General features: G+C 38.0%; 1 protein-coding gene across 8 annotated transcripts in view; it reads right to left on the reverse strand.

The window, feature by feature from the left end:
- LOC134223602 (furin-like protease 1) overlaps positions 1–21,322 on the reverse strand; it is an 800,923-nt gene that overhangs the window by 81,682 nt on the left and 697,919 nt on the right. For all 8 annotated transcript variants that reach the window (XM_062702787.1, XM_062702791.1, XM_062702786.1 and 5 more), the window contains 3 exons: positions 14,630–14,803; positions 14,429–14,547; positions 914–1,092 (listed from right to left, as the gene is read on the reverse strand). In XM_062702787.1, the coding sequence (XP_062558771.1) occupies positions 914–1,092; positions 14,429–14,547; positions 14,630–14,803 (472 nt within the window). The remainder of the gene's footprint in view (positions 1–913; positions 1,093–14,428; positions 14,548–14,629; positions 14,804–21,322) is intronic.

Genomic DNA, 21,322 nt, shown 5'->3' on the forward strand with positions numbered 1-21,322 from the left:
ATTGCAATAATTAGTGTTTAAATTTTCCAACAACCTGGCGAAGGCATCTGTGTTTTTATAATTGAGCTTATTCTGCGTCTCGAATGACTCGAGAATTGTCAATTTCGCACGTCTCACGTGAGACGACCGTATAATGGGAGATATTGGCAATTATCACTTCATTCGAAAGGAAGCAAAACAAAATTTCCACCAGGAATTAGAAATAATCCATACAAAATTAGGAAATTGCTAATAAAGAAATTAGGGTATGAGCAATAAATGAATATAAAATTTCCACATATAATGCAAAATTTCCATATTTTTTTCCACAAAGCAAAAATAAATTAGCACTTTTAAAAGCAAAATTGCAATTATAAAGATTTTTCCAAAAGGATACCAAAATGTTCCACAAAATAAATATTTTTTCCATAAAAGATTGAAAATTTTCCACAAAATAAACAATAAAGAGCAATAAAAAATAAAAAAAATCTATAAAAAATACAAAAAAGCAACAAAGCTGAACATTTTTCAATTTTTGCTTATAAAAGTGTTACACAGAAAAACCAACAAGTTCGTTCTAAATGTATGCAATTTACATAGCATTATGACACTTATTCGTATAAAAAGTGACATAATGCAATACAAACTGCATACATTCAGGTGAAAATATCGTTTAAATTTACGCTCTTTTTGGCATTCCCTTTATGTGCATTACTTTCGAGTAAATTTCAACAACTTTTTCTATTTGTGTAATTTAGTTTAGTTTGGGGAAAATTCTTAATTGTTTATGGCAAATTCCTATTATTTTATGGAAAATTTCTAATTTTTCTAGGAGATTTTTTTTAGTCCATTCGAAACGCCTCAGCTCATACGAGACGCAGAATAAGCATAAATCATTTCAGTTAGAAATATTATATTTGCCAGATTTGCTTACCTGCTGCATGTTTCTCCATTGATCGCTGGTGATGCCATTATCGAACTCCAGCGAGTTGTGTTCGATCTCACCGCCAAAGTTGCTATCACTGAATCCGGGCTTCCCCAGTCGTACGGGGTCGTCCGGCTGAGCCGGCATCTCCGTCCCGTAGAAGATCAGGTTCCAGTGTGTAATTTGAGCTGATGGAAAATGATGATATAAAATGAACGTTAGAATCGGTTATAAACATAGCATAGAAAATAATCTCAGATGACTAAGTTTTGAGCAGAATATCTTGTAAATAAATACAGTAACTATAATAATTCCTAATAATAAATAAATATACTTAAAAAAGACGGAAATGATGTGAAACACATGAAACATATTTACACAATCTACTAAAAACCAAAGTCAAGAAAACAGTTCACCGATTTAAACACAGATCGTACTCTATTAAGCATCACTACTCATAAACTAAATATTAGCAAACTAGCTAAAGCTAATTACCTAATGACTTTACCGTTCAAAAAGAAATTATGGAAAACTTGAAGTTACAGTGCAGTTACCGTCATCAGCCGGCATTGTCGTTTTTTCCTTTCCTCTGCGCAAACATGAAAGACAAAAACTAAGACAAAATACTAAATTGCATTCTCCGTAACCGTCTTCATCGTAGAAAGTCGTCGTCGTCGTCGTCGTCGTCGTCATCATCTTTGCCGGTGCAACAAAAACAACCGACAGTGAAACTTTCTCGCTGCACAAATCGAATTAGGACTTCTTTCGGGACAAAACACCAAACAAGTGCTGGGGGAAAATGGCCTAAACGTCTAACTTAATATATTAAGGATGTGCTAGGCTAGGTTAAATATAGTTGAGGAGGTGAAAAGTAAAGGGGTGTAGGGCCGTTTGACCGAAAACCATTCGGCCGAATGCCACTTGGCCGAAAGTTGTTTGGCCGAGCAGACCATTAGGCTGAATAGGTCATTTGGCCAAATAGGTAATTTGGCCGAACAAGTCATTCGGCCAAATACGTTATTTAGCCTAATAGATCATTTAATCAGTCTCACTTCTCAATCACCATTTCTCACTGCAAAAGTGAGAAATAAGGAGTTAGAAATGATGAGTGAGAAGAGAGGTGTCACTCTTCTTACTTCGTTTTTTCCACTTCTCACTCATCATTTCTTACTCTAACTGTGAAAAGTAAGAGGTGCGAAGTTTATGGTGAGATGTTTCGCTTACTTCTCACTTCTTACTTATGTTCTTATGTTCTTATCGTTGATATTGCGAAAAATTTTCTGTGGAAATTTTGAAGGATTTTCTGTGGGAATCCCGAAGAATTTCCTATGGAAATTTTAAAAAAATGTCTCGTGGAAATTCCGAATATTTCGGATAGTGATGCACACCATGTGCAACTGTATAGTACAATTAGCTGAACCGAAAGCATCTTGTCCTCATCTCCCCGGATGAGACACACAACATCAGCTTGAAGTTGTGCTGCTGTGCAGCAGGCGGCAGCTAAAATGCTTTAGCAAGAAATTTCACAAAACTTTCTGTTTTGTGTGCTAAGGCACGCGACAGTTTTGTTAGTAAGTTGGAAATGGCTGAAAAAAATCTGCTACTGGAAAGCCAAGCTTAAGCCGCTTCAGTTGCTTTGCCGGTCAGATGCTCTAAGGGAAAGTTGTTTTTAGTTTGTGGAAGTCATAGCGTCTGCTTTCAGTATAGACATTGCACTTTGAAAGCCAGCATCCGCGGGGTGAAGCACTAGAGATTAAACTTTGCTACCCACTGGAACGTACAAAAACGTCTAGTTTTTCTGGCACTGAAGAATAAAAACTCGATTTATTCAAATCGAATGATAAACCAGCCTCATCTTGTTCCCACAACGCTTGCAGCAGACTTTACTGTGTACAGTTGCGGACACCTAAGAGTAGAGTACAAAGAGTACAAAACGGAATGGTATGCGTAGGTTGTACCAATTTATCCCATGATTACGGATACATAAAGTATCTTTCGAACTTCATTGAAAAAGGAAAACAAATGAGAATAATGTACTTCTTGATAACAGTCGACCAAACCTAAAATACCTACATCATGCGTTTAACTTGAAGCGGAACTAAATCTGCAAACCAACAACATCAAGAAAAGAAAAAAAGCGGAACAAAACATCACAAAATTTTAAATCATTAAAATATGTCACTCGACAGTACCCTTCCCGCTTTTGGACCCGCTCGAGACAAACTGCGAGCTCTGCGTTCGCCCGTAGTACGGCTGTATCGGCTGCAAGCTGGAGGAAATCTTCCTCGGACCAATCGCGTCGATGATGTCCGTATCGGGGAAGAATATTTTCGTGTTGGCCCGCGATGGTTTCCCGTTGTTGGTTCCCAAGGAGCTCGGGTAGGGCAGCGAACCGGCAAAGCTGGCGTTGGCGCTAGTGTTGGCCGCGTTCGAAAGGAAGATGGAAGACGTTTTCACGACCTGGATTGGCGGATCGGGCATCGCTTGTGGACGATCCAGATCGTCCCGAATCGATGAGTACGGTTTGAGCTCCGGGTAGAACTGTTGGATCTTTTCGTACTGCTGGAACAGCTTTGGGATGCGAGCGTTGGTGGTTGAGAATCGTTCGTTGAAAAAAGGGCTCTGCGTGGTAAGGCTGGTGGTTCCTGCGTTGGTAGTGCTACCGCCACTGACGATCGGGGACGATGGGAGGTTTGTGGTTGATGTTACGGAGATAGGCTTCCGGGACGATGCCCTTGATGGGGTTTGCGAGTTGCTGTCCTTGACCTGTTTGGGTGCTTTGATGGCGACTTGCTTTTCGTAGATGTTGGACGATGCTGCGTTGAACTTTTCGTTTCGATTGTAGTTGGAGTTCTGCGACGCCGGTGGTTTCGGTTTTGAGGTTTGTGTTTTCTTGCTGCCGTTTGTGTAGTCGTACTTTCTGCCGTACGAGTTGGCGAAAATACTTAACGTAGTTTGGCCGTTCGGTCGGGCGGTCGTGGTCTTGGAGGAATTTTTATTCGACTTGTTTTTGTTTTTATTTTTGCGTGACGGAGTTGCGGCAGCGGGAGGGGACTGATAGATGGTGGTCATTCCTGAGAACTGGGAAGCCGTTGGTGTGTACGTTGCATATTGCATTTGCTGTTTTCGGTTTGGTTTGCCAATATTGACTCCAGTTGTGTAGAAATTCTTCGAATTTCCAACAGAATAGCCAGAGTAGCCCGATGCTGGTATAATTGGTGGCAGCACTGGAGAGGGTGTTGAGAGTGCACGTGGGACATTTGGTGGATCATTGGGATCCGGTGCGCCGCTGGTACCATACAGAATTAACGACCAGCCGCGAATCAATGAGTAACCTTTTGTCGTTCGTGATTAGCACGGTGTTAGTAAATCCATTATCGAGTGCATGCATGGGGAATTAACAGGTGAGGATATGAGAGTTAATTACAATGTGCAACATATATAGTGAGTGACACAAATCGCCGTGGGTAATCCCGTTCCAATGGTCGTTAAAACTATGGGAATGTTAGATATGTCATCAAGTGGTGGACGGTGGGTGAGTGGTTGGCATTTCGAAGTGGCTAATGTCTCATCTGAGGGAAGTTACGCTTTACGTACGTAAAGCGAAGCTGTACATTATTGGCTAAATGATTGATCACTGATTGCAATGATGCCAGTAATTAACAATGAGCCGACCTGAAATGGTAATCGAGTATTAAATTATGTGGACTAATATAATTTAGCAGATTGATTTGGCCTGGCGACGGACGGTTTATTATAGGCAAGGTAAAGTACATATACATTATTTTGCATGGAAAATGCACTCCCAAATCCAAATTTATTTCAACTGAATCTTATTTTTTTGTTTCCATGACACTTTTGAGCTTTAGCAAATATTTCTTAAACAAGATCACCAAAAACTTAAGTTGCTGAGTTATCGGCTGTTCGGCCACACTGAGAGTTGATGTAAATTCAATGTCGACTTGTTTCCACGAACAGCCCAGATAGCCGTGTGGTGTTGTCAGCCGGTTATCCTACGAATTAATGGTTAGGGCAGGTCTAATAAAAATTTAACCGCTAATGGCGCCTGTGAAGCACCAGGGCACCCTTCACATAATTGAGCCCTTACTACGCTAACCGGAGTTATGGCGTGGTTGAATTTTTGCTTCTACGAGATAATCGGCTACTCTGATTCAATCTCAACGCTAAACAACATAAGGGTGGGATTAAGAGTATGTTTTTATTTAGTTTTTCAGTTTTATGCGTTTGTCACAGTGTACTCTGTGTTTCGTGTTTGACGTTCTTGACCGACTTGGTTTCATCGTTGTTGTTCACAGAACTGTTGAAGTTGTGGAGTGTACTATCTTAATTCGCAATGGCTACATTTAAGATAGCTCAAATCAATCTTCAGTATAAAAGAACATCAACGATTAATCTTTGTAGACTTATGCAAAATGGCAAATCTTAAGTGGCTTTGGTGCAGGAACCCTATTTGCTGCTTTGAGTAATGAAATGGCAAACTCTCGATGTATGTGTACTTGTTAACAACGCTATCGTTGATATACTTATCTATGAACCAACAACCAGAGATGTATGTGCTGTCACAATTGATGTAACTGGTGGAACCCCGTCAGAAAATACGTCTATTGTTCGGTTTATTCATCACATGATGAACCATCTCCTTTGTCAGCAGTGATGCTAATACTCATCACTTCATCTGGGGTAGCTCGGATATCAATCTGAGAGGCTCCATCTTGATGGAATACTTAAGTAGTACCGAACTTGGTTTACTTAACATAGGCAATCGCCTAACCTTTATGGTATCTAATAGAGCAGAGGTGTTGGACATAACCCTTTGCTCCAGAAGAATCAGTCACGAGTTGACGAATCGGCATGTGTCAGATGAGAAATCTATATCTGACCATCGCAACATCTACTTTGATCATTTGAATGTTACTTCGCAGACCTTGTGTTTTAGAAATCCTCGTTCAAGCAACTGGGAGCTCTATACAGAGTTGCTCTCGACAAAATTTCATGGATATCTACCATCGATTAAAACTCCTACCGACTTGGATGATGCCGTTGATACTACAACGTTACATATCGTGGAAGCTTTCGAAGAAGCTTGCCCTTTCTGTTCTGTGAAAACCTCAAGAGGAACCCCATGGTGGAACTCCGAATTGGCTAAACGCAGGAAGCAGTTTAGAAGGAATTGGAACAGATGCCATTTAGCAGGGACGGAGTCTTTCAATTTGGCTCGGAAAGCCTACAAGAAGGCTCTACGATCTGCTGAACGGATTCAGCTGGAAAAACCATTGTGCAAATGTTTCCAATTTGAGTGAAGCCAGAAGGTTTAACAAAATTCTTGCGAGATCCAAATATTTCCAAGTTGGCGAAATTCGCAAGCCAAATGGCGACTACACTTCCCAAGCAGCACAACTTGTTTCGCTACTGAACATTCGGAAAGAAACAATCTTTGCGTATGCGCCATCAAATATAACTCTCTTGCAATCTAAAAAGCGCAAGAGGTGGAGCCTACGGAAACATCCATCGATTGCAGTAAAATTGCAATAATGTTGCAAAATACTACAGCGGAAAAAAATAAAATTAAAATATAAAACGGGATTCGAATTATGGATCTTGTGATTGATAGTCCTTCACTCTACCATAGCACCATTCAACACTTCGAAGGGACTGCATGTTGACTCACCATAAAAAACATACGATTATAAAATTTATTATAAAACTCGGGTTTTCTGTTACTTGATTGCACCATCACAGGAAAAAAAATGTGAGTTGTCAAAACGTTGAACGTTGCTAAATTAAACATGAAGACATGCTCAACTTATCTGCAACTCAATTTAAACAAACAAATAAATTTTGAAAGACGCATTGAAGTTACATGGTAGAAAGTATGCAACTTAATGATTTTGTTTCGTGTTTGCAACATGAAGTGCAGTATTCTTTGGTTGTTTGTTTCCAAATGTCAAACACATACTGCATTGCAATGTTATTGAAACATTAATTACAATTCGAACGTTTTTGACATCTTGATGCAACTTTTTCGTGCTTTGATGTTTTTCCAATGCCTTTAATGAAACTGAATAGAAACAAAGTGCTTTTAGGAAGATGTTGCGTGTGCTACTTGAGTTCTTCTGACGAAGAAGCGTTAGAGCACTTATTTGATACTCACTTCCCTGGATGTGTCGATACAGCATCTTCGGATGTTCCTGATGTCTTTTCGTGTAGTTATGGGTCGGGGGCCAGGCTCGTAGAATCATAACTACTGAATCGATTCAATGGGCACTTAACAGTTCTGCTCCTTACAAATCTCCAGGAGAAGATGGGATCTATTCCGTTCTTCTTCAGAGAGGTTTCGACCATATTTGACATCAGGAAAATTATTTAAGCTCTTTTTGTGGAATATCTTCAACTGTCTAAGGCGAGTTTAGTACTTTCCATTTAATTCCACAACGTTTTGTCATTTTTACAGATACGTATTTCGACCTCAACTGTAAGGCCGTCTTCAGTGCCTCGTACTTGACTCAACTCATATCAAACATGTATTGAAAAAAACTTTTAGTATGCAGTTTTGCTACTGGTATATTACCATATCCTGGCGGGATGTCACTGTAAAGTTTATCCCCAAAGGAGGACGTGCTTCGTATGAAGAAGCAAAGAGTTTTAGTGCTTTATTAGATATTGAGGGTGCTCTTGACAACGTGTCTTTCGAAGCTATATTGGAAGCCGCACGCTATTATGGGCTACCTAATATAATAATAACCCAATAGATTCATCAGATGCTTAATACCTGACATCTCTACTCGACATTACGTCAAGCAGCGATTAGGAAATTAAGTGCCCACAAGGGAGAGTTTTATCCCCACTTTTGTGGAATCTCGTTGCAGATACGCTATAGAGATTATTCAACAATGGCGGTTTTCCTACCTATGGATTTGCCGGGACTTTCTAACATTGATGATAGGTTTTTGTACTACTACTTTATTCGACCTGATGCAAAACGCTCTTCAGGTAGTTTATCTTTACAGATACGTATTTCGACCTCAACTGTGAGGCCGTCTTCAGTGTATTGTACTTCGTTGTTACAGCTTATGGTTGATTGGGACAGAACTGTCCTTGCTCCAAGTGATCTCACACTCGCTAGTAGTTTTCCTTATAGGACATTTTCAACACAATTCCCCTCGCGGGATGAGTGGACATCTGGCTATTTGGAGAGAAGTATGTCGGACAGCATTTTTTGTTACACTGACGCCTCCCGCCTCGAAAGTGTTGCGGGTGCAGGTGTCTACTCGCGTGAGCTGAGATTGGAACAGTCCCACTCACTGGGTAGACACTGCACTGTCTTTCAAGCGGAGATATTTGCCGTAATGTGTAAAGTGCAATCCGCACTGGACACAATGGGCACATTATGGGCAAAATAATATACTTCTGTTCAGATAGCCAAGCAGCTAAGCTCTCGCTTCAGTCAACTCAAGGTCGAAGGTAATAATCACATGTCGAAATAAAAATGAGGAACTGAATTCAGTTAATACGTTACAACTTATATGGGTAACTGGCTATTCATCCATAGCTGAAAATTAATTGGCTGATAAGTTAGCCCGCACTGGAATATCACAAGGCTTGATTGGTCCTGAGCCAGCTATTCCAATTTCTAAATTCTAAGTGTTGGGTGAAGTGTTTGATTAGGTCTTGGGCTTCCACTCAGCGCAAACGATATTAGAGTAGTTTGGATTCATAGCGACAAACAAAATTGTATATCCGAGAGCCATCTCCGGTAGTAGCAAAATATTTAGCTAATCTGTCGAAACATAATTGCAGTGTCTTAGTCACGGCCTTAACAGGTCACTGCCAACTCAACTATCACATGGCAAATATTTATTTTTGTTGAATCATTTGTCTGTGATAGTAGTGAATTCGATTATGGAATTTCTGGTTGTCTGATTGCCCAGTTTATGCGCAACTGCGTTTCCAAATATTTGAAGGTGATGGCACAAATATTCCAAATTGTTGTGAACGTGACCCTGGAGCCGACGTTCTGATACCTAAGGTATTGAAATCAATATCCAAACAGTGCTTTGTTGAAATTCATTTTGGGCACCACTAATAAAATAAATGTCTGTTTTCTAAAATATAAATTTAATTATGAATCAGGATGAAATATTCGTAATACCTAATATGACTAAAATAGGCTGTCTTTGAATTTGTGTTACAGTTTTGGTAATCAAATCTGATACCAACGGGGATCGATCAAGCACTTCAAGAGACGCGAATGCTTTTAGAGGTCTGATATAGTCTTAAGTATTTTTATGTATTAGTACTTAAACTATTACATAGTTTGAATGTTTCAATTATTGTAAAGTGCTTGATTTTTTTTGAAGGAAACACAAATCAAACGTTTTTGTAAGTCATAGAATTAGCAAAAAGATGATTGGGGCCTTATGAGCCTGTTGGTTTAATCAAGTAAAAAAAACATAAAAAAATACAATAAAGAAAATTAAAATACAATGAATGAATCAACTGGCTAGAACTTTTTGTTAAATGAAAATGAAAATCAGGTGTTTCAAGGCCACTCCGAATCATTCCGGTCATATTGGCCAGGATTGGGTCAAAATTATTTTCTGATTCACTCATTTGATCGGAACATATTACTGCACTATGGTCCAGGATACAGATTTACGCGGAAAGATGAATTTTACGCCAAAACTATATTTTTTAGAAAAAAACTGTTGTTCTACAAATATGTTCGAAATAGTAAGGCCATCATTACGGTGCAACCAAAAAATAGGATGGCCCATCATATGAAAAAAATAGTAAATATTTTTTTTATTTTTTGGAATATTGACATGTTATGTTCTACAAAGTTGTAGCGCAGCTTATTCCAATCAATTTTGCTAAAATACTTTTTCTGTAGCTCTTAAGTTGGCTGATTTAGAGCAATTTTATCAAATTGGATTAGGGTGTACCTCAAAAAAACAGTATTTTTAATCTACTTTTTTTGTTTTGGATTTCTCGAAAAAGTCGTCTGCAGGTGACTTTTAGAGCTCAAAAAATGCTGATGCTGATAAGTAAATATGCTCAACATCTTTTACCGATCAAAAGTTATAATCGTTTTTCTGTCAAAATTACATTTTTTTTTTATAAGTTGATATCTCCGGTTAGGGCAGATCAAAAAAATATAGAGTGGACCATTTTATAAAAATGTGAATTTTTTTTTTATTTTGCGGAATATTGACATAAAATGTTCTACAAAGTTGTAGCGCAGGTTTTTCCAATCAACTTTGCTTTATAAACTTTTTATGTAGCTCTTAAGCTCTTTATTTTTCACGGATGTCACCTTCTGAAGACTTTTAGGGCTTTCCAAAACGCGTGTTTTGCTATAAGAATATCGTCTGTATCTTCTTCCATTGTCATTTTTTTTTTCATTTATTTAGTTAACATCTAAACAGATAACACTGAATAATAATCTTCCATTGTCGAGTTATATCATTTTTATGAAAAAAAACATGATATTAGTAAAATTGGTAAAACTTGAGATACAAAAATAACATATCCCCAATTTTTTGACATAATAAGGAATATGAATTTCTCTTTCAAATGCCGTGTAAACATATTTTTTGGTCTGCCCTAACCGGAGATATCAACTTATGAAAAAAATGTAATTTTGACAGAAAAACGATTATAACTTTTGATCGGTAAAAGATATTGAGCATATTTACCCATCAAAAGTTGCTCTAAAAGTCACCTGAAGACGACTTTTTCGAGAAATCTAAAACAAAAAAAGTAGTTGATAAGAAAATTATTTTGAGCTTTTTAGTGGAATGTTTTCACTGTAGAAAACTGTAGAAAAAGTAGATAAAAATACTGTTTTTGTGAGGTACACCCTAATCCAATTAAGTCAAATTGCTCTAAATCAGCCAACTTAAGAGCTACAGAAAAAGTTTTTTTTAGCTAAATTGATTGGAAGAAGCTGCGCTACAACTTTGTAGAACATAACATGTCAATACTCCGAGAAATAAAAAAGTATTTTCTATTTGTTTTTATATGATGGGCCACCCTATTTTTTGGTTGCACCATAATGATGGCCTTACTATTTCGAACAATTTTGTAGAGCAACAGTTTTTTCAAAAAAATATAGTTTTGGCGTAAAATGCATCTTTCCGCGTAAATCTATATCCTGGACCATAGTGCACTGTTCAGTGAGGCTCAAAATGACTAAAATAAAAACTGTTCCTAATTTTTTTCATAGAATGTTAGGAAATCTCTATGTTTAAAAATGAGTAAAATCTATTTCTTTGAGGCAATAGCTCACAAATGGATGGACAGTAGAAGCATAAAGCTTGATCCACTTAGTATTTGGCCGTTTCTTTCCAATTACTGCGGCGCCTCTGGTACCGAGAAGTAAAATACATCACATCGTTGCGGAAGGTTTGTTTAATTTATGTTGAAAGTTTCATCAGTATTGATGCTCACGTACAAAAGTTATCGAATATGGAACGCGAGAGATGGAAACAAATTTTGCACACTAACGTTGGTCAGGAGGAACTATTTCAAAGTACCTATCTAAAATTAGCGAAATTGACTGTAAAAACTGTCAAACGTTATCGGGAAACACTATTGCTGGATCGCGTAGAACAAAACAATCGTAGAAACGGAACATACGACCAGAAACTACAAGTGAAAGTCTGCAGAGCAGTTCGGAACCATTTTGGGATTTCCTTGCGCGATTTATCGAAAAGGTTCACTGCGCCGTACAGCACAGCTCAAATAATCTGTCGCCGCGAAGGGTTCAAGTCGTATGATGTTAGTAAGCGTCCTAACAGAACCCTGAAACAGAACCTGGTTGCCAAACATCGCGCAAGAATGCTGGTCGAGCAAGTTCTGACGAAATACAATTGATGTAGTTTGATGGGCAATGAAATTAATATTAAAATTGTCCTTCAATTCCCGGGACACAAGTTTTACCTTGCCAAACGGAAGGGTAATGCTCCAGGAAAATTCAAATATGTATATGCAGGCAAGATTGCCCACAAATTGATGGTATGTCAAAGCATCCGCAGTTGTGGATGTTTTCATCACTGGAGCGACCATAAATGGCCAAATATACAAGGAGGAGTGTCTTCAAAAGCGATTTTTGCCATCCATTCAATCACACGACTGTCCGGTGTTGCTTTGGCCTGACTTAACAAGCTGCCATTACAGACGGGATGTAATGGAATGGTATGAACCAAATAATAATGACGTTATTGAAAAAAAAACTATCAACCCACCAAAATGCTCAAATTTTCGTCCCAACGAAAAATATTAGGCAATTATCATAGGGAAACTTGAGAAATGGTGCAAAACAATCAGAAAACCATCTTATATGAAGAAGTGGTGTGAAAAAATGGCAGATTAAGTTGACAGTTCTACTGTGCAAAAAATAACGAGTGGTTTTGAGAGAGAAGTCCGATAATTCATCCGAAATGCCAATGAATCATTTTTCGATATTTTTTCCTAAAAAGTTTATTAAATCTCCCTGACCTGAACCACCTTTTTATGTACTTTTTCGGCAAAGAAATGTCTAATTTCGTGCGGCCAAATTCTAAGTGGATCAAGCTTTAAGTACTAGAATGCTAATGGCTCTGTTATCATTTAATATGTGTTCCCGATTTAGGCTTCAATATGCTAGATATGACTGTTAATGGTGTATCATATTTTAGAGAATGTTTTGTTCTGTAAGCTACATTAGTTTGACATTATAAGTACCGGCTTGGCTTGGCTTGGCAAACTAGATGTTGATCACGCGATTTGGAGCAACATTAGCTATCTTAGAGTAAAATCAGCAGTGTTTCAAATCGTTCGGGGCTGTCAGTTTGAATATGAATCTGAATCATGCACTTTCCCATCAGTGGCTCAAGATTCATTTTTTATAACAGTCGAGATCCAAAAGCTTAAAACTGTTATACCGCTCAGTTCTATTTTCTGCAGATTTGAACCACGAATGAATCACGAGATTCAAATATTTTTTAATTGTTTTGGTGTATGAATGCGTCATTTTATGTACGGATCAATCCACTTTGCATTTACCACACCTTCCTCAGCAGCAACATAATCATTTCATTTAATGGAAAAAAATCAAACATGAATAGAACACTGCTGTGGAAGCCTGTGAGTTTGTTCTATTTTGGCTCATATTCAAACTAGAATAGTGTTCGAAAATTTGCAACCAAACCACTACTGATTTCACTCTTATACTTTTGTATCAACTGGATGGACCGCTTAGCAAGATTTTCTCACTAATCGTTGCGTGTTATTTATATGTCTGAAAAGATAAAATACGTATGATAAAAATTATGAAAAAATAAAAAAGTTCTGGAGAAAAAAATCAAGCTCGCACTGAAATCGATCTATAGTGCGACGCTGCAATAAACTAAACGATTGACATTTCGGTAAAAAACAACCTGAGCAAGATTGGGCAGGATTGTCTAGTCTCTATATATGAAAATAATTTGGCGTTTCCTTTGAGGCAATTTAACTCAATAACGAATGGACTGATTTGTAGGATTTTATCACTTATCGATTCGTCTTGAGATTAGCTGTGTTTATTATACTAAGAATATGCGAATTTGAAGAAGAAAGTGAAAAAATACTATAATAGGGTGAGTTGTAAGGAAGCCCAATGCGCGTCCTTACAACTCACCCTCACCTGATCTAAAGTACGGCGTCTCATAAATTGACACCTAGCAACAAAAATATTATGATGTAACAAATTAGTCAAGCATCAAGATTAAGAAGTAGTGGATCATACTCAATCGTATTGTAGTTAAGTTGAAAAGACAAACACATTTTTTTTTCAAATTTTAGCAAGGATTGAGAAAGTTGACGAATGATTCTCGGTTTATATTGACTGCAAACTAAAAAAGCTACAACGTATCGTGCCTTTAATCTTTCTGAACAAATGGATTGAAGCTCCAAATGGAAACTGGGTTTCCTAATCAATTACTGATACTGTGTGATAAATAAGAGAATGGAATATTTTCGATTTTTTTTTTCAACTAAGCTAAGAACGGATGCAATGATAAGTACATTTATGGCATGAAACTTAGTGGATTTTTTAAATATAAATAACGGCTTAATGAAGCCGTAAAGTGGAACGCAAAATCAAGTACAATTGCAGCTGGTATTTTCGTCCAGGTTCCGATTGCCGCCATAGGCAACGAAAAGAAAAGCTTGACTCAATTATTCTCAAATTATTTAACGAAAGAAGAAAAAGCTATGAAAAGTGGCTGAAGTTGAATGTATCCAAAATCTCATTAAGAGTAACACTAATTCGATTGTCATCACAGGATTAACGGTGAACATTTCCACTTCTTGTAAGCTGACCAAAAGCGTTCCTTCAAGGGTCGCTTTAAGCACCTACGCCCGTAAGCTGTAGGGAAAACCACCACCACTACCGCCACCTCCACCACTATCGGTTACTACTTAGAATGCACTGTCCGTTCTTGACGTGGAAAGACTGGGATCATAGTGCCATATCATTCTTACCTAATAGACGGCCTTCGTTGTGTATCTCGAGCTGCCAGGTCCCGTGCGGTGCCTCGCCCCATGTGTGCACCGACATGAAAGGCCACTGATTGAAACCAGAACGAGATAAATCATGGGATCTGTGGGAAAGGCGGGAAAAAGTGCTTAGTTAAGAAGGAACGAACGGACGAACGAACGGTTGAACATTTCAGTCATTCTTACCGTGGTGTCAGCAGAGTGACCCGGGTGCCGGACGGCGAGGTCAGAAATATTTGAATATCGCCCCGCCGCTGGGAAGTCAGCGTGATTTTGGCTTGCACGTGCTCCAGATAGTTTACGCCCTTGCAGTGTTCCACTACCAGTTGCAGCGTGACTTTGGTTCGCGGTGGAATTTGTCTGTTTTGGCGAAACCGAAGGAACATGAAAAGTTAATATTGCTTTTTGCTAATTAACTACACCCAACCGGTGATTGTTTGGTTTTCTAACAATTCTGCAGTTCTTAAACAGTTTTTGGTAGGTTCTTATACAGAATTGTTAGATAATCTAACAGTCGCTAGTTGGGTGTAGAGATAGGAAATCAAATGAAATGGAAAGCATTGACACAGCTAGGAGCATCTACTGGGGATTTTTTGTCGAATTTCTTCTTCTTCTTCTTCTTCAATGGCTCTATATTCTAACTAGAACTTGGCCTGCTTTTCAACTGAGTATCCGATTAGCATTTCCTCAGTTATTCAACCATATTCTTGTTTACGTACGAACGCGCTTTCGAACGAAAGTTAAAGCGCATTCTTGTTTACGCCAGCAAAATCAAATGGAGAAACGATTCGAACGAATCGCATTCGTTCGAAAGTATCGTTCGTCCGTAAACAAGAATAAGGGTGATTAATTAAAAGCTTTTCTATGCCCGCCATTGCACGAGTATGTATAATGTAAATTTTGCCACACAATGGACACTAGAGTGATTAAAATTTTGAACTATTGATACTCATGTTTTTCTTTTGAAATCCTTATTCAGTTTGCTATCAGAAATCAAGGTGGGTGTGGTCCTTGATTTCAATCTAGGATAAAAATCACAAAAGCATGAGGATTACTACTCCTGGCCACGCCCATCTTCACCGTAACTTTGGAGGGGAAGGAAGTGTTAATGTAGTACTTATTTAATGAGAGGCTCCCGACTCAGAGACACCCTCATAAGTTCCACGGAGTTGGATATTGGGGAAGGTATTCGTTGGGTCAGGATTTGCCTGTAGCTGACAATGTGACCGTGGTAGATCTTACACCGTAACACACCACGCAAAGGTGTCTACCCAGCGTTAGGGGAGCTTCATAAAATTTTCAAACTGCGCGTGCTCACTCAAACTACATCCAAATTAGTTAAATTTTTAGAGGTGAGTCTAGGGCTGCAAGCCTTTTTAGTAAAGAAATAAAAAAATGTTAATTTTTTTGGAGGATTATTAAAATGACAAATGCTATCCTTTAAGCATCGGGAAGCAAAGAAGTCCAAATTTGAATCACTCTTATGGACACACAATGCCCAGGGTGTCGAGAAAGTTTCCAACCCGAAGCCGGACTGAAATTCGAACTCGCAATCTTTGTAATCCTACACCTTTGCTCGCGAGGCTGCTGGAGACCCCATTGTCGAACTATTATTTGATCTAAATATCTTGCATTCGACTGGGATTTCAGCCACCAACGAATTGTCAGAAGTTGTTGTTTTCAGTGAAAATATATAGGGGTAATGACGGCTTTGGCAGGTTTTGTTCTATTATTGCCAGGGGTTTTTTTATGACTGGTTATGCTCAAATTTGGCCCAAATATTCTTTGCACATCAAAGAATATTGTGGCCAAATTTCATAAAATTCGGTCGACAAAAACCCCTTGCCAATAATAGAACAAAACCTGCCAAAGCCGTCTGTTCCCCTATTATGTGCATCTAATTCTTTTACATTTATTTTCCGATTAAATTTCAACACTACAGAGCTATGGTGACTGGTGATTTGACTGGCCCAGGAAACAAAAAGTTGTCGAATTTCACGGGGCACCCCCTAGGATTGTGTCTTTGGGTGAGAAAATCAATCTCTCAAAATTTCAGCTCAATCGCTTGTTGCGCATTTGATTTGAAGTTTGTATGGGGATTTCAGCCAAAATGTATAGAAAAATACACCTCAGTCACTCATTCGATCTGGAAATTGGTTCTGATTGCCTGATTGAGCTCAGAATTGCAAAAAGGCAGTTTGTATGCTGCAGAACAATTTCACAGAACATTGTATGATGATTAAATGAACTTTTATATAGTTTTCGGCTGATACGGTTCGATCAATAAATCCAAGAATACACAATTCCTCCTAATAAGTCAGCCGAAAGCTAAGTAAAAGTTCATTTAATCATCACACAACGGTCTGTGATATTGTTCTGTAACATACCAACTGCCCTTGTTTCAATTCTGAGCTCAAACGAGCAATCAGAACCGATTTTCAGATCGAATTAGTGACGGAGGTGTATTTTCCTATACATTTAGGGGGTGCCTTGTGGAATTCGACAACATTTTTTTCTCTCCATACTAATCTGGGCCAGTCTACTGGTGATTGTCTAACTTAATTTAATTGAATGCTAGGGTGACAAATGTTCGAATGATCGCGGTTAACAATTGTGGAAGAGCTTAATGAAAACTAAGCAGCGAGGCGGATGTCCCCACTGTGGATGTAATACCAATGAAGAAAGGTGATAAATGATACACTCTAAAATATTTCTGTACCTTAATATTATATACTAGCAGACCCGACGAACTTTGTTTCGCCTAAAATTGATTTATTCTCTGATTAGTTCTCGCGTTATGCAGAAATTTCTGTTTCATTTGTATGGGAGCCCTCCTTTCCAAAAGGGGGAGGGGTCTCGAACTATCTTAAGAACCTTCCCCGGCCCCAGAAACCTCTGCATACAAATTTTCACGCCGATCGGTTCAGTAGTTTCGGAGTATAGAAGGTTCAGACAGACAGAAATTCATTTTTATGTATATAGATTAAAATTATAAAAATGTTCAAAAATTTTGAAAATTCTTAAATTCAGGAATCGTAAATCTCACTTAATCTAACGATCAGAGGAAGCTCACTCACACAGATTTTCGCCGAGAAATAGTCTTGCATGTAAAAAAATTGAGAGTTCGACTGTCTATGTTAAACTATTTACGAGGTTTTGGCTTTTCAGTCTGGACAACCGTTTAAGACCTGTCACAACGTTTCGGTAAATTTTTGTTGTCTTCATCAGGGTAAAAATCATGAATTGCCTTTTAAAATGTTTTTAGATGATTTTTCCCTTGCTGAAGGCAGCAAAAACTTACCGAAACGATGGGACAGATCTTAAAGGGTTGTCCAGACTGAAAAGCCGAAACTTCACAAATTGTAGTTCGATGAGTGATAACCATTTTTGCTTACTTCCGGTACCGCGAAAAGTTTATTTGCTTGTTTTCTCTCTTCTTTCATTCTTTTCGTGTCTTCGACAATACCCATAAGAGTAGCCTTTTATGGAACAAACAAACGAGGAAGGGCCCTTTTACCAAAAACCAGGTTACTAGGCCGAAAGTTGTTTGACCGAATATACCATTTGGTAGAACAGACCACTAGGCCGAACAGACCAGCCGAAGAAGCTAAACTGTTAATTTGCAGAGCTGTTACAAATTGAGCAAATTTCAATCCGCGAAATCCGCGACTAACAAAACTAAAACCGCGACCAGCATGAATAATGGTCAAATTACTCAAAAACACATTTCCATGCGAAACTTCAATACATTTCTTTTAAATCTGTCGACATTAACGACATATTGAACAATTGGAAAAGTAAAATAATGAAATTCAGAGTAAAAGTAACTGACGTGTTAGAACGAGAGTAGAACTGACGTGCTTGGATACTGAAGTATTGTTAAACTGCGAACTAGCAGAGTTAAACTGGGTCACGATGGGGCACGTGACTTGGTGGGTGAATATTTTCTTGAAATTTGAATATATACGCCAAAATTGCTCCGCAATAAAACCGAATTTTTTAGAACTCATGAAACAATTTCCAATGTACTTCCTGAAGGAATTTCCGAAAGAACTCGTGAATTAATTTTCGAATGCACTCTTGATGGAATTTCTAAAGGATTTTCAAAGATTTTTTTTATAAATAGGAATTCCTACAATAATTTCATCATTCTAGTTCCCGAAGGAATTCCAAAAGGAATTTCCGAATAGATTGCTAAAGAAATTTTTAAAGGAGTTCCTAAAGAAATTTTCTTAAGAATTACAAAAGGAATTCCGAAGTAGTCCCTGAATGAATTTGCAAAGGAATAATACTGCAGAAATATGTTAGTAAATAAAGGGATTTGCAAAGGGATGGGATTTCGGGGGAATGTCCAAAGGAATTCTTGAAGAAACTTAAGAAAGTCAGATTGTTTTTTCAGAAGTTTCATCGCAAATTCATTCTTTTAAAAATTCGTTCGGAAATTTCTAGGAAAGAATTGTTAAAGGAATTTCCGATGGAAGTGCGTAAATGTAAATCTGTGATTTTCGCGACTTTTTAAGGAACCGCGAAAATCGCGACTAAACGAGAACATCCGCGACAAATCCGCGAAATTCGTGAAAAATGCGATTGTTGTAACAGCCCTGAATTTGACCGAATAGGTAATTTCACCGAATAGGTCATTTGGTCGAATAAGTCATTTGACCGAATTTGGCCGAAAAGGTCATTTGGCCGAATATGACATTTCTTACGTGATTTTTGAAAACGTCGTAAGTCCAAGAGAAAGGGCCCTCTTTGATTACTTTCTCTTTCGATTATCACGAAGCCATACTAACATTTACATCGGATTTTTGCACAGAGATCTGATCTGCTTTGTCTAGCGTGCTTAGGTGGAAATATTGTAATAAATGCAAAACTAGCTTCGATATTAGTGAAAGAGAGCGTAATGAAAGAGAGTCTCTCATTTGGTCATACGACGACGTTTTCAAAAATCATCATGCTGGCCGAACAAGTCATTCGAACTAATATAGGCCATTCGGCCGAATATGCCATTTAGCCAAATAGGTCATTTGACATCTCACTTCTCAATTCACACTAATCATTTCTCACTTCTCACTTCTTACTTCGCACCACTCACTTTTCGCAGTGAGAAGTGAGACGTCAAATGGTGGTGGTGTGGCTACAGTGAGTGTATCCCAAGACCATTTTTGTTGATGTTCTAAGATCGAATCTAAACCAACATTTGAAGAGGGCTTAAAAGCCAAAATTCATTTCTTATGTGTTGAGTTCCTGGCTTGGGTCCGCGACGTTAGGCATAAGTACGTTAGGACGTTAGGACGTTAGGCATGAGTACGTTAGGCATAATGGACGTGAGGCATAATTCTGCCTTCTTTATATCATAGGCTGTTCTTTGGGTCATTTTATGCCTAACATACCTATGCCCAACGTACTTATGCCTAACGGGGTATACCCCCTGGCTTAGCAGTTCTATCATTAACTCGAACGAACTATAATGTTCTTACTTTGACCGATACAGACAACACGACCGGCTAAAAGTTTTAGGACAAGAGCGATCAATTCTTTGTGAGTAATTATTTAAAATTAGTAGAAACTTGTGTTAATTGTTCAAATGTTCAATTCGATAAGCATTCAATAATTAAAAATTTTAGATCCCTGAAGACGATCCCAAATCCGAACCGAAGCGTCGGAGTAAGAACGTTATAGTTCGTTCGAGTTAATGATAATTAAAGTGATGGGAATGTGCGATAAGTTTTCTTCCGATGAATTCATTCAGATTTTGAAAGATCAGAATGAAGACATCGCAATAAATGATGTTAAAGTAATAAGAATGTATGAAAATCCACGTTTTAAATATAACAAGAACAATGTTGTTATTGAAGTCGATAAAGAGACTTATAGTTGTTTGTTGACCACGAGAAAAGTTAACATAAGGTTTGATCGGTGCCTTGTTGTTCCCGAAATTAGTGTTTTGAGATGTTTTCAATGTGGAGAATTTGGGCACATGAGTACGGATTGCAAAAATGGCATTGCGTGCTCAAAGTGCAGCGATCGTCACAAGACATCCGAATGCACGTCAACTGTATAGAAATGTGTGAATTGTATAAAAATGAATTCCGAACGTAAAATGAAATGGGACGTGAACCACAGTGCCTTCAGTACTGAGTGTAGTGTTTATAAGCGATTAGTTGAACGGAAAAAGAGCAGCTTACGTTTCAATGAATAGCAACCAAGTTCTAGTAGAAATGTGAGCAAATTCGATATTTTGTATTTGAATATTGCGGGTTTGTCTACAAACTACGTTGCATTACGTAAGATTGTAGAAGATAAACGTCAATTTTTAGTGTTTCTATCTGAAACTCATATAGTCGACATTGAAGCATTTGATCAGTATAGCATTCCGGGTTATAGTGTAGCTGCTTGTTTATCACATTCTAGACACACTGGCGGTGTTGCTATTTATGTCAAAGAATCAGTTCAGTTCAAGCTTCAATTAAACGAAGTTTGTGATGGAAACTGGTTCTTAGGCATTGCAGTTGTACGTGGCATGAAGATGAGTAATTATGGTGTTTTATATCACTCTCTCAGTGCAAGTGACCAGCGCTTTATTGAGATTTTGGAATACTGGTTTGAGTCATTTATAGATCCTAGTAAATTAAATGTAATTGCTGGTGATTTTAACCTTAGTAAGATGTTGGGGTCAATATGACCCAAAACGAAACTTCAAAGTAGAATAACTTTTTACCTGATAATCCGATTGTTCTGAAATTTCTTGACTTTTAATATTTTGTGGAAATGAAGCATCTGACATGAAAAAAGTATTTTAGGGTGCAACAGGAACGACCCCACAAAAAAAGTTACGAATAAGATGTTGGGGTCATATTGACCCAGAAATGTAAATGC

This window comes from Armigeres subalbatus, chromosome 3, assembly GCF_024139115.2.
Source record: "Armigeres subalbatus isolate Guangzhou_Male chromosome 3, GZ_Asu_2, whole genome shotgun sequence".
In the NCBI taxonomy this organism is placed as follows: domain Eukaryota; kingdom Metazoa; phylum Arthropoda; class Insecta; order Diptera; family Culicidae; genus Armigeres; species Armigeres subalbatus.